Raw genomic sequence first — 13,794 nt, 5'->3', positions numbered from 1 at the left:
GAGAATTCACGTTTAAAAATAGCCTCGTTGAGTGTATACAGTTGTGCAAGGAACAGATGGTTCTTGATTAGGATGTGGGTGGAAAGGGGCAAAGGGCTGAAGATTTTTCCTTTACTTGCAATTTCCCTCCTCGTGGAGGTAAGCAACGCAAAGATCACGGACAACCAACAGCCCATGGGCTTTGGAACACATCCCAGGACTTTGGGCGGCACTCTACTTCCATCTTTCCCTTTCCCTTGGGTTTGCTCTAAACCGCGTGGATTCCCCAGAGCCTACACTGACTAAGGCCAGGGGAGCTGCCAGGGACACAGCGGGGACCAGAAGAGACTCCGTCCCAGATCAGCAGGTGGTATACACAATGTTGGCTCCATGGCTCCATCCAGCCTATTAGAAGGAGGGTGATGGGGCACTGGCCAGTGAGAATTTTTAAATAGTTAATAAATTGTGAGCGTCTTCATACAACTATTTGGGTTTTTTGTGGAATTACGAAAAAATGCAGAGCAGGTCCACGTTGCCTCCATCACTGCTGGAGCAGCTGTCCTCTCTAGACGGCCCCTGGGTGCCCTCTCCACTCTGATGGCTTCACATGGCCACCTTCCCTCTTTTCCGATCCTTGCTTGGCCGTGCTGGCCCCTGTGTTGGCGATGTCTATTCTAGGGCCTTGCTTCTTAACTTTAAGGTGGCAGAGAGCTGCCCGAAGATGTGGTGAAAGAGGCAGGTTCCTCTTCAGTAGGTTTCCAGTAGGGCCAGAAACCATGCGTGTGGAACCACACAGCTCCCCAGGGATTTCCAGGTTATCAATACACAGACCGCACTTTGAATAGCAAAAGTCGGGGCCAGTGATACCCAAGAGAACTCTCAGCCACGAGGAAAGTATTGGTTATCTGCACTGGCCAGTATGTAGCCACCGGTGGCCAATGAGTCCTTGAAATGTGGCTGGTCTGGCAGAGTCATTGAATTTTTACTTTTATTTCATTCAATCTAAATTTAAACAGTCAGATGTGGCTAGCAGCTGCTGTATTGAAGAGCACAGGCCTAGAGGGTCCTCCGGTGAATGAATTGCAATGTAGATAATGACAATGAGAGATAACTACCCCACGAGACAAGAGTCAGGGGAACTATTGTCAAGGTTGGACTGCCAGGTTTCCTGAGGAGATGCTTCCCACTGAGTCCTTGGGAGGCAGGGCAAAGCCTTTCCGTCCAGTCTTTCCTTTGCACTCAATTGGTCTTGCTTCCCCCTCCCCACCACAGGGTAAAGGTTAGTAGTGGCTCTCCTAAGGGTAGCTGTTACCTCCCTATGTGGACAGTTTGGCCCAGACACTCCCAGGGCCCCAGGGGACAGAACCCATATGGCCCAAATCCAGAGACCCAAGCCCGACCCCTCCCCATGCCCACCTCTGCAGGGCCAAGTGATTGAGGAACACTCAGCCAGCACCCTTTCTACATGTGAAGGAAAAGCAATGAGATTGGGGGAATGAGAGGAGAGTGGAAATTAGGAGAGCAGACAGGAATGAGAGAAAAAGACTTAGGAAGGGGGAGATGAACCTGAGGGCTAAAGTAACAGAGAGACCATCAGAGGGGCAAGGAAGATGGAGAACAGGCACCAGAGATGGATGAAGGAGACAGATGTCAGGAAGAAGAGTGTCAGAGGGCAAAAAATTAGGTAAGTATCAGGGGATTAAGAGGTACCCAGAAATGGCCTGGATGGGACAGCTATCTCCGAGGGTCTGCAAGAGCTTCCTTCCCCTAGGGTAGGAAGTGTTAAATACTTACCTCCTCGGTGGATGATCAGGAGATGACAGGGAGGGGCTTCTTTGGTGCATTTGTTGTGGCACTTTAACCTGAGAGAGAAAGAGAGACAAGGATGGAGAGATGGGTAGTGGATGGATGGATGGTTGGATGGGTGGATGGTTGGTTGGTTGGATGGATGGATGGATGATTGGTTGGATGGGTGAATGGATGGATGGTTGGATGGATGGTTGGTTGGATGGGTGGATGGGTGTTTGAGTGGGTGGATGGATGGATGGATGGATGGTTGGTTGGATGGGTGGATGGATGGTTGGGTGGGTGGGTGGATGGATGGATGGATGGAGAGATGGGTGGACAGCAGAATGGATGAGTAGAGGGAAGGGTGGGTGGAAGGCTGGGTGGGAGGAAGAATGGAGAGATGAACAGGATGCCCTGGTGGTTCAGAAAGCTCTGGAAGCTGTGAATACCAAAATATGAGATGAGATGGGGCAGCTAAAGTATCTCCTTGGCACCTAGGAAATTAACTCTGGATAAAGGCTATTGTCATTCCATTCTCCCAGGTCAGACTTGGGTGGTCCAGGTTGAGTAGCAACCCCTTCACCAACAGTGTCCACTTAGACATTATGCTTTGAAAGATATCGTCGCCTTTCAGTCTGTACTTTTTTCTTTTTTCTTTTAGGGAGAGTGAGAGTGCACGAGAGTGAGAGGATGGGGGGAGGGGCAGAGGGAGAGAGAGAGAGAGAGACTCTTAAGCAGACTCCAAGCCCAGCTCCGAGCCCGACACAGGGCTTGAACTCACGACCTTGAGATCATACCTGAGCCAAAATCAAGAGTTGGACACTTAACCAACTGAGCCATCCAGGCGATCCACAGTCTGCATTTTTTATCCTCCTCCTCATCATCATCACCCAATCCTAATAACCATCCCCTGCCTACTTGCAGACTCATCTGCCAGCCATTGTACTAAGCATGATACAAATGCTATGCTATTGGATCTTTATAAACACTTTTCACAACAGATATTATTATCATTCCCATTTTACAGATGGAAAAACAGATTAACCAAGCTTTCCAGGCAGAAAACTTGGGTCGGTGGTGCCAGAGGTGGCCTCTCATTTTTCAAGCAACAGGTGACAGCTAACCAAGGCTTCCATTTAGGATGAGATTCATGAGAGGTATTCAGTTTCAGAGGTAAGAAGAGTTTAGAGTCAAAATGTCCTCTTTTGAGAGAATGTCATCTTGTTCTTTCCCAAAGCATTGCCAGGCTTCCAAAGGATAAAACAAAAAAACAAAACAAAACAAAACAAACAAAAAAACCCAAAAAACCAAAAAACCAAAACCAACTAACTGTGACCTGGCTTTGTCTTTTCCTTTTAGAGTATATATGTCCTTAGGAAATTCTTCCAAATTTTCATACCAATACACACCATGGCAGACGCTATGGGTGTCCTGTCTGCACCCCTTTGTTCCCCTTACCATTTTTGTGCACGCCAGCCCGACAGCCGACAGCGGACCTTCTTGCCAGAAGGACCCTGCAGCCTGCTTAAAGGTTTCCCAATAACAAACTCCATCCAGAGAGGTGGAAGCTTTAGAAGCTCAAACTTCTTGCCCTCCAGGGATCTGATAGTTCTCTCTAACAGAACGACTTGAATGTCCAGTCACAGACTCCACTTGGACTCCCTCCAGGCTCAGTGGTTTTCCAAGCAGAGTCCCAAGACCGGCCGCATGAGCACCAGTGGTCTCCGAACTTTTCAGGAGCGCAGCTTCTGGGGTAGGGACCCTAGATCTGATAGAAGCGGAGACTCAGAGCTGAAATGCAGTCCCCTGTTTCAGCAAGCGCTCGCCCTGAGTCTGCTACGTGCTCAGGCGTCAGAACCACTGATCTCGCTGATCATTTGGGAATACCTATGCACGTTTCCCGATTCCTCCTGTCTTTAGTCTGTGGTGGACCCAGTAGGGCCCTGGATTCCACTCCGAGATGGAAAAGTTGGACCTGGGGCCCCTAGGAGTGCAGAGGGGAAGCAAGGAGATATGTGGGCAGAAAGAACTTTATTAGTCTATCTCCAAGACACCTTCACTTTGACTGCATCTGGGAGAAGGCTTCTGGTGCTAACACATCTTTACATTTCTCTACCACGTGCTACCACAGTACCAGATTTGGAAAGGCGACACTATCGACAGGAAATTTAATAAATTAATTTTTCCATCTGAACATCTTTTTTTCCTGGTTGCCGCGTATTCATGGACGTGATTGATGCTGATTTTCCACTCATGGTGACGGGATACACTTTCATCTTTAAATACATTTTTTAAAGATTTTATTTATTTATTTGACAGACAGAGATCACAAGTAGCAGAGAGACAGACAGAGAGAGAGAGGAGGAAGCAGACTCCTGCTGAGCAGGGAGCCCAACACGGGGCTCGATCCCAGGACCCTGAGATCATGACCTGAGCTGAAGGTAGAGGCTTTAACCCACTGAGCCACCCAGGCGCCCCTCAATACATTTATTTGAGTTAAAAAGGCGGTAAGGCGTAAATAAATAAAAGTAAGGCTGTTACGTGTATATGACAAAATCATGACAGGGAGGTGAGCGAATGACTGAATTAGATTGGGACAAGCTGGCTTACATAACTTGGAATTGTCAGAAAGAGGGGACAGCTTTTGGCATCTGAGTCTAAGTTTTACTGGTTGAAAAACAATAAGAGGTCCTCCCGGTCACGGATGTCACAAAGATGCTGTGACTTAGAGAAGAACAAGAACTTCCACTTACATGGTGCTTGAAAAGTACCAGCAATGCCCTCCGGGGCTTTCCACAACTTATATAATCCTTGTAACAATCCTAAACAGTAGCAACTATGGTCATCCCCATTTTACGGAGTGAAAAACCGAGGCTCGGCAAATTTGGATATCTTGCCAAAGGTCAAATAGCCAGAGGCCCCAAGCCCAGGTCTAACCAGCAGATGCAGATGCCTCCAAAACCTCGACTTGGGGGTGGCAGTGAATGAACAGGAAGCTTTAGGTAATCAGCAAAATCAAAAGCTCCTCCTTTGAGATAAGCCTAGGATGTCACCTTGTTCTTCCCCTACAGTTACCTGACTTCAGAAGGATAATAAAAATCCCACCTCACTGCAAATTTCTTTTTCTGTTTTGTTTTTGTTTTTGTTTTTGTTTTTTTTAAGATTTTATTTATTTTGGGTTGCCTGGGTGGTTCAGTGTGTTAAAGCCTCTGTCTTCTGCTCAAGTTGTGATCCCAGCAGCCCCGCATCGCATCAGGCTTTCTGCTCAGTGGGGAGCCTGCTCCCCCACCCCCGGAACCGGCCTCTCTGCCTACTTATGATCTCTGTCTGTCAAATAAATAAATTAAAAGAAAAGATTTTATTTATTTATTTGAGAGAGAGAGAGGAGAGCATGAACAGGGGGAGGGGAGAGGGAGGTACAGACTCTGCCCTGAGCAGGGTACCCAGTGCAGGGGCTGGATCCCAGGACCCTGGGATCATGATCTGAGCTAAAGGCAGATGCTCAACTGAATGAGCCCCTCAGGTGCCCCCGTCTTTCTTTTCTAAGGCCCACAGACTGTCTGACCTACAGGAAGGTCCCAGCCCCCAGGGAGGGCATGGTTATTGCATCCACACCCCAGTGGTAAGCTCTGCTGGATGTACAACTAGCCTCTCCATCATTCTGCAAAACACTTAACTGGGGTCTGGGACAGGACAGGAGAAGCCGCTATGTTTATGGGGAAGGACAAACCACACGTAAACAAAGATCAGATCATCGCAGGTGTGGTAAGGCGGAGGAAAAAAATCATACAGGGAAACAGGATGGAGAGTATGGGAGTGGGAGGGGAAGAGCTTCCAGCCAGAGCTAAAGTGTGGGGGCAGGAACAAGCTTGGCGGGTTCAGGGATCAGAGGTTAAAGGCTGGTCAGGCTGAAGTACAGAGAACAGCAAAGCCATAAAGACAAGAGGAAGGGGAGGAGGGCATGGGCAGGGCCCCCGGCAACAGGGGCAAAGAGTCTGTATTCGATTCAGCAGGCACTGGGGGGCCACGGGAGGCTTGTGACAGCTGTGACAGGTCGGACTGATGCTTGGGAGGCCCCCAGCTGGGGAATCTGCTGATGCCAAATGAAAATGGAATCAAGAAGTATCTGCACTCATTCCTGTTTGAAATAGCTTCATTCCACCCTGGAAGCTTCCAGAAAGAAATTTTTCCTTTCTGCCTCTCCCGCCTACGAGTCTTCTCTAACAATCCCAGCTGGAAGGGTGACGTGCAGATGTGAAGAAGCTTGTTCGCTCTCGTGGGCAGCGCTCTGCACGGGGGCAAGCAGCTTCATGTGACCTCTGGACCCCGCCCGAACCAGGACAGGGCAGGCAAAGCCTTCTGGGACCTCGGTCATCTCCTGCCTCCCCCTGGTGTTTTCCTCTCCAGGATCCCTTGTTGCCTGTCTTTTGCAGTTCTGGAAAAGCCTTCCTTCATCTCTGGCCAAAGGGTGGGAGATGGAATGCCTGTCCTTCCAGACAGCATTTCAAAGGGCAGCCCCGGGGATGGGGCCACGGGATGGGGCCACAGCCACTGCTCCTGCAGAAAGGCCCAGAGAACTCTTTCATGCTAACGCACTTAACCCTTTGCATGGAGGCTGGTACATCAAGAACTAGTACCCACATGTCCAGCACCTGCTAATCGAGTTGGCAGGATTAGCCTAGCGCTGAAATCACACAGACCCTGGAGGGACGGAGATGAGGCTCTTGCACAATGCAGACACACCATGCCCCACTTACAAAGAATCGTTGTTTTTTTGTTTTGTTTTGTTTTTTTGGTTTTTTTCAGCAGGAAAAACGCAGGATTCCACTCAAAGGCGACTTTTCCTTTCACCGCCCACAGAAGAGTAAGCTAGGACCACACACTGTTAAGATCGACCACCTGCTTCCAAATCTGATGCCTCCCATCCCCCAGGCTTACCCTCTAATTCGGTCTGTGCTGGGAATGTGGGTTTTCGTCAAGGGCATGCTGACGTCCCAGAACCACTCTAGGAGGAGGACACACTCTACTTCCCCAAATGAGTGATGTCTAGAAGCCTAGATTTTCCAGAACCCAGCATTCTACTCCCCTACCCCAACAAAAAGAGAAATGGGGTCCGGAGAGTATGGAGAAGGAATCTGGGTTCAAAGCCTGGCACTACCTCTTCCTGGCCGTGACGGCTTGGGGAAGTCGCTGACCTACTCTGAGCGACAGTTTCTTCATCTGTAAAATGGGGACAATCATAGCACCTGTATTTACAGGGAAACACAGTATCTGTAGTTGCAGAGAAGACTGACCACATGAGGCGGGCAGGGTGCCTAGGGCAACTGCTTGAAGTAGCAGGTAACTGTCATTTTGTTCCTGTTGCGAGTTTGTGCATGGCTTTCTACTCAAGCCCCTAAGACCCTGCCTCTTGCTGACTTGTGGGTTCGCTGCAATGCCTGGAGATCTGAAACACCCATGGGTGGAAGCTGGTTGAGGACTATCCTAGTGTCCTCTCCCTTGGGTGGGACAAGTCAGAGGTATGCAGATGTAGGACCGGACCTCAGCTGCCCAGAGCCCTTACCTGCCCTACGAGGCACCCAGGACTGGCTGCCTTTCCTTCCCTGTCTCTCTCCCCTCCTCCCCTGCTGGTGTGGCCTGGATCGTGTCTCAAATAAACCACCTGCCCTTAAATCCTTGTTCTGAGGTCTTTAGAAAGACAGGAGCCCAGCCAGGACACTATGATGGTTCAAAACCCAACGTGGCCCGTCCCAAAGCTCTCACACCAACCCCAAGCCCTCTCTGCAAGTTTCCCTTGTGTGTCCTCAGCACACATCCCTTCATAAACGTGGTTCTCCAGATGCTCCATTCCACCCAGAGAAAAGGCAGGGGGACTTCCCAGCACAAAGCCCCCATCAAACATGGCCGGGAGGTGCTCCGTGAATTAGCATGGTAGATCTGAAAAGGCCTGACAGCAGACAAAGGTCAGATGTGTTTCCAGAAGTGGGGAGAAGCCTGGGCTTCTGAGGCAAGCCAGCCTAAGCCTGAATCGCAGTCCTGTCCTTCACACACCCCGGGGAACTCCATGTGCCCTGCCGGGCTCCAGGCTCCTCATCAGCAAAAGTGTGGTGAGAATCTAACGAGCAAATGCCTGAATGGGTCCCTCTGAGGCAGCAAATAGGTCAACATTTCTCTAGGCAGGGTAAAACGCACGGGAGTGGACACAGAGAATGCCATGGGAACCTCCTACAGCCCGGAAACTTGGAAAGGGCTCATTTAAAAACTTTTCCTTGAAGGGGCTTACACCTCCTTTTTTTTTTTTTTTAAACATTCAGAGCTAGTAGGATAAGCTTCAGCTATCGAGAAAAGTTGCTTACATGGAGCATCTCGTTCCCCAAAGGAGCTGCTGGCTAAATGAGACATCCTTTCCCTCTGAAAATTAAATATGTGCCTTTATCTGGAGGGCAAGATCTGGATCTTCCTCATTTTGTAGGGGCCGTTCCTGTTCCCCTTTCAGTGCCTGGTCTGGTGGCTGGTGTATAAAAATGCCGAATAAATACTACAGACAGGGAGGGACAGAGAAGGACAGACAAAGGAAGGAAGGGCAGAAGGGAAAGCCATCACATACCACTGGTGTTCGGGATTGAATTGTCTCTGTCAAAAGGCTTCTTGAAATGATTCCTGCTTTTTTACAAATGTTATCCCCTGCTGCTTATGAAATGCAGATGTGTCCCTGTCGGTGTCCCCTTCTCACTGCCCTCCCTCCCAACCCCCCGTTGTGAGGACAGGACAGGGTTTGGGCTAGAAGAACACCAGACTTGCATGGACCTCGCCCGGGGAACTTTGGGGGACATATGTCCCCTTTATGAGCAGTTTTGTTGTTTCCTTAATGGACGTGTCATGCCCCCCAGCAGCCCTATGGGGCAGATGTGACCCCAGAGCCTGGGTGACCCAGGGATCAGGATGCTAGTCTTCCCTGAAGAGGTGGGCTAGACTCCTGCCTGTGAACACAGTCCTTCATCCATTTCAAATGGTTCACTGAGCTACTGTAATCAATTTAGGAGAAGTTGGCTCCAAGCAGCCCAACCCGCCTTTCTCGAGTGCATACCAGCTTACTTCGCAATCCTTCTGAGCAGGACACAGCCTTTCCTTCCTGAGGGCCAGTGGTGTGTTTTAAAAACCCAGCCCCCAACCTCTGATGGAGGGAACGTTAAAGAAACACCAACTCCGGGCCAGGTGTTCTTACATAACCTGTTTGCTCTGAGCAACAGTGCCATGAAGGGTGGATACCATGACGTCCATTTCAAAGTTAGGAAGACTGAGGCTCAGTAAGCAGCCTGATCATACAGACAGTAAAGGACAGAGTGAGAATCATTCATTCATTCATGATCCCAAACATGACTATCTTCCCTGTTTGTGCCAGGTGCTCTGTGAAGTCCTGGCCATGTGTCATAAGACAGGGCCAGAATTCTCTCTTCAATCATCTCTCTTGCAAACATTTAGCATGGAGCTCACCAGCCAGGTATGTGAACCCACCTCTCACTATTTTAAGCGTGAACATCTCTCCTCGGCTGCCTCTGAGTGGATGTGACCTGGCTCGTGGGGCCTTGGGTTGGCAAGAACCCCTTTCTTTCCAGAAGTAACTTTGCAGGTCTATGGCACAAACGATATTTACTGAATGCTTTCTATGTGCCAAGTACATATGTGCTAGCTCTGGACATACAAAGAATGTACAACATGGACACAGCCCTACCCTCAACCAGTTTAAAGTCTGTCAGAGAGACAGGCAGGTATGCTGCCCAACACATCCTAGTTATGTGATATGATATGACAGTAGAGGATAGGGTGTAGCACTTTGGACCTGAAAGAAGTCCCGGAGGGCTTCCTGTAGGAAGTGGCAACTGAGATGAGACCGAAGGATAAATGCGCAAGTGCGTAAATTCGGCTATATCCGAATTATATATCCGAATGTATATATCCAAATATAGCCAAACTGCGCAAGAGAGATCCAGGCAGGAGCAAAAAAAGGCAGTTCAAAGATGTGTTGTTTGATATGCATGTGGCCTGCCCGAGGGGTAGACATCTCAATGTAGCTAGAGGTCTGGGTGTGAGGAGGGACACAGTGAGAGGGCTGGAAGGACCGATGAGCAAGGGATGGTGCCATTTAGCCTCGCGAGCCCGGATTTGCCCTGAAATCAAGAGAGAACCAAGAGAGGATTTTAAACAGGGAGGTGAAGGCTAGATCAGCATTTTGGAAAGCACCCCCCTCTGGCAGCAGATAGCTAAAATTAAAGGGCATCCCTCACTCATTATCTCTCTGACTTCCTCCCTCTTTTTTCTTTTTCCCAGCTCACAGCATTAAGAGTTCCTCAAGGCTTCCTGCAAAATCACTAAACCAAATCATTGCCCCCTTTCCCACGGGGCTTGTTTCATTGAATACCCCAGCCAAACAGTTTTGTCTCATCCTGGTTCCCTTGCGGTCTCTCATTTGGGTTGATGCTTCTAGAAATGCCCCCATATGCTCTCAGTGGAGGATATCAAAAACACTTCTTCCCCTCCCTGCTGACAACTCAGTGAGGCTGAGCTCTTTGGCCCAAGACTGGGTTAGGGAAAACAACCACAACAGAAATGAACAAGGTTGGAGGGGAATATTAATGTATAAATCATACTGGAAATGTCAGCCAAATAATGAACAATGATTAGAAAACCCGGCACTTTTCTCCATAGGAGGATATAGTGCAGGACAGCTGTGCATTTATTAGCTGTTGCAGATGTTCCCCCTTCTCATCTCGCAACTTCCACCAAGAGAGGAGAGAGTGACCCCAGAGTCTTCTTGGCTCCCAGGCCCCAGAGGTGCTCATCAAAACACAAAGACCAGTTGGCCATCTTTTAATTCAAGAAATAGGGGAGAGGATAGCCAGCTGCGGGAAGGAGGACGAAAAGATGATCCGCTCTGGTCCAGGATCTGGATGAGAACATTCTGCCTCGGGGCTAGCCTTTGTGGCTGGCCTACTGTGTGACAGGCCCTTTGCAAAATGCTTAAGAATCTGGGATCTTGAATCATAGAGGTTTGATCTCGAATCACAGAGGTGGTTTGATGAGCAGATCTACCTACTGGGAGACTCTGGCTTTACTCCTGAAGGCCAGCGTTTCCTCATCTGTAAAATGATGGTGAACAGACCCTACCTTCCACGATTGTTGCAAGGATTACATGAGATCATGCATAAAAGTGTTCAGCAAAATATCCCGCATTTAGTACGCCCTCAACACATGTTACCATGGACGCCATCATCATCCCATTCAATGCCCACCTCGGCATCCAGTAGACTCACAATCCACCTTCCCATACAACTATAACTGGATGCAAAGTTTTGCATGTACTAGGTTAAAAACTCATATAAGGGAGCACGAATTCCCATATGATTGTTGTAAAACACAGAAATGTTTCTATTAATGGAAAAGTAAGTCTGGGCTTTAAGCTGGTGATCTCTGAAACGCAAGCTCATAATTATATCCTGCCAATATCCTGTGTGTCGAGCAAATTCCTGAGGCTTTCAGGAGGCTTGCAGCAGCTGTGACATCAGTGCTGATCACCTCCCCAGAGTTTCCAGGGTTCGGGAAATTAGTGCAGCCAGTGGCTCAAACCAACCGTGGCTTACTTTTTCCTCTTAGCTAGCTCATCACCTGTGACCGGAGTCGCTGTACAAAGCCAGGACGTTTTCAGATCAAACATTGTGTTTTGAGGCAAAAACTCAGGTTAGAAGATGCTACAGGACAAGATAGGAACTGAGAAGAGCAGAAAATTCAAGTGACTAGGTCCAGTAATGGAGCAAAACTGGATAAAGGCGTGCATAGCTCATTTAAATAAAAATTAGTAAAGTGACAGCTTACAGAAAAAGAAGTGGAAAGCATGTCCAGCCAGGCTGCTGAAGGTAGGAGGAGAAGGGAGGTACAGAAAGGGCATGCAAACAGTGGAATAAATCGGAAATCCTGTGCTGCTTAACTCAGTTTTCCAAGCTCACTCTTGACCTTTCCAAGAAAATACTTATGGGTCTCACCCCTCCAGAAGCAGGCAGTGACCTAGTTTGGAGCACATGAAGTGCTTTTATTTGCAGAGCTCTGCCCCGACCCACCTAGGTCCTCTGCGACATGGGACTTTCAGTGCTAAATCCCAGGCAAACCGAGATGTTTGATCACTCTGTTGAATATTTCAGTAATGGTACTCTAACGCTGACACTCCAAAACTGAATGATGTGTGCCTCAGTCCCACTGGTTGGCGGTGACTGATTCGTTACATAAACCAGCTGTTTTCCACCAAGGGTAACTTTGCTCCCCCTGGGGAGATCTGGTAAAGTCTGGGGACACTTCTGGTTGTCACAACAGGGGATGGGGTGTGTGTGTGTGTTTGTGTTGCAGGGTTGCTCCTGGCTTCTGGTGAGTGGAGGCCAGCCATGCTGCTCAGGATCCTGCAAAGTCCAGGACAGCCACCCAGACCAAGAATTATTTGGGCCCAAATTTCAACAGTGCTGAGGTTGAGAAACCCTGATATAAATGCTTGAACATGTCCCCCAAGAAGTGGGATGGTTTGGAAAATCCCAAAAGACCAATGGGAAACAAGTACTACAGAAAAGAAGGGAAGGTGCTGAATTTTCCAGAACTTGAACCTTGCATCAACCCACGGAGGGGATTTAGCGAGTAGGTTTCTCTTCCCACTTTGCATTAACAGAAAATCAGTTTCTACAACTAAATAAATGCTGAATGATTTATTGAAAGATTCTGATTGGAGGGAATCCCCAAGCCATTAATGTGATTGGTGCATTCACATCACACGAATGGTTCAGCCTCATTTTACATCAGAGAGGTTTAGAAACTTCCCTAGAATCACACAGCTGGGAAGTAGAAGAGCCAGGACCCAAACTCAGCTCTCTCTGGCTCCAGGTGTGGATCCTGCTGTCATTTTATGGTAAAACAACAATGCTGAGTTCCCTAGATGCGGGTCCTAAGATGGGTGTTCTCCTAAGCGATAGATGGAAGTTCTCCAAGAGAAGCCGATTTCATTGTAGGGGGAGCAGAATAGGAAATGGGGGAGAAGCTAAGCTAAGATGTGGTTTCAAGTGACTGGTCTCAGCTTGATCCCTCTGGAGCTCTGGACCATGAATTGGATCACAGAGGGTGTCTGCCCTGAGGCAAGCTAGCTGGCCTTCTGTATACCTACCCCAGTGAGTGCCTGGCTCTGAGCCAGTGGGAGAAGGGGAGGATCCCTGCCCGCCCCAGGCACCTCGGGGTGAGGCAGCTGCAATTCCCCAAGAGCAAACCTCCAGTGGAGGGCTCAGGTTTGAGCTGTTAGCAGCCGCGTCCACAGCCACTGGTAAATGAGGTCCCTGGATATACATCCAGACATACATGGGTAGGGGAAGGCGGTGCTTTGTGGTCACTGACTTCATCATCCTGTCTTCAAAGTAGAGGAGTGAGTACTCCTCCATGGTCTTCGAGAAAAATGAGTCATAGCATCTACAAGGCATTCTGACACCCAAGCCCCTCCTATCTCAGACTGTAAGAGCAGGTGACTTGGAGAACATCAGAAACCCTGGCTTCTGCCTTGCACTCGACTGTCAGAAGGAAAGGCCACCCTGACACCAGCATTGTTCTCCCCAAGGCCTTGTCCTTGGCAAGCGACTCCCTCCGGCAAGATGACAGCTCCAGCTTCCGAGGAATGGGGCTGGAGGGAGAGTGAGCAGTCCTTACTACCCAGGCCTGGGGCCCCAGGTAACAGCGCCCATGAGTCCGAGTGGCAGGGCCCGGTACTGCAGCTGCTGGCAGAATCACTGCTCTCTGGACCCAGCCCCTGCAAAATATGCTCAAGCCCTTCTGAGTCCTGATCCAAGCTTTGCCCATGCCGTGTCCTTGCCCAGAACACCCTTCCCCCTGCTTCACTTGGCTAAGTCCCACTCCTCCCTCAAGACTTCAAAGGCCTCCGGGAGGGCCTCCCCTGATGCGCATCACATATCTCCCACCCCCAGCCCGGTGTAGCCTGGGCATCTCCCTCTG

General features: G+C 49.3%; 1 protein-coding gene across 1 annotated transcript in view; it reads right to left on the bottom strand.

The window, feature by feature from the left end:
• KSR2 (kinase suppressor of ras 2) overlaps window positions 1-13,794 on the bottom strand; it is a 393,208-nt gene that overhangs the window by 75,471 nt on the left and 303,943 nt on the right. Inside the window, exon 8 of the mRNA XM_044244186.1 lies at window positions 1,774-1,841. Coding sequence (XP_044100121.1) covers window positions 1,774-1,841 — 68 coding nt within the window. The remainder of the gene's footprint in view (window positions 1-1,773; window positions 1,842-13,794) is intronic.

Source organism: Neovison vison, chromosome 3 (assembly GCF_020171115.1).
Source record: "Neovison vison isolate M4711 chromosome 3, ASM_NN_V1, whole genome shotgun sequence".
Lineage (NCBI taxonomy): Eukaryota > Metazoa > Chordata > Mammalia > Carnivora > Mustelidae > Neogale > Neogale vison.
The sequence above is the reverse complement of the archived record's forward strand: the minus strand, read 5'-3'. Positions and strand labels throughout refer to the sequence as shown.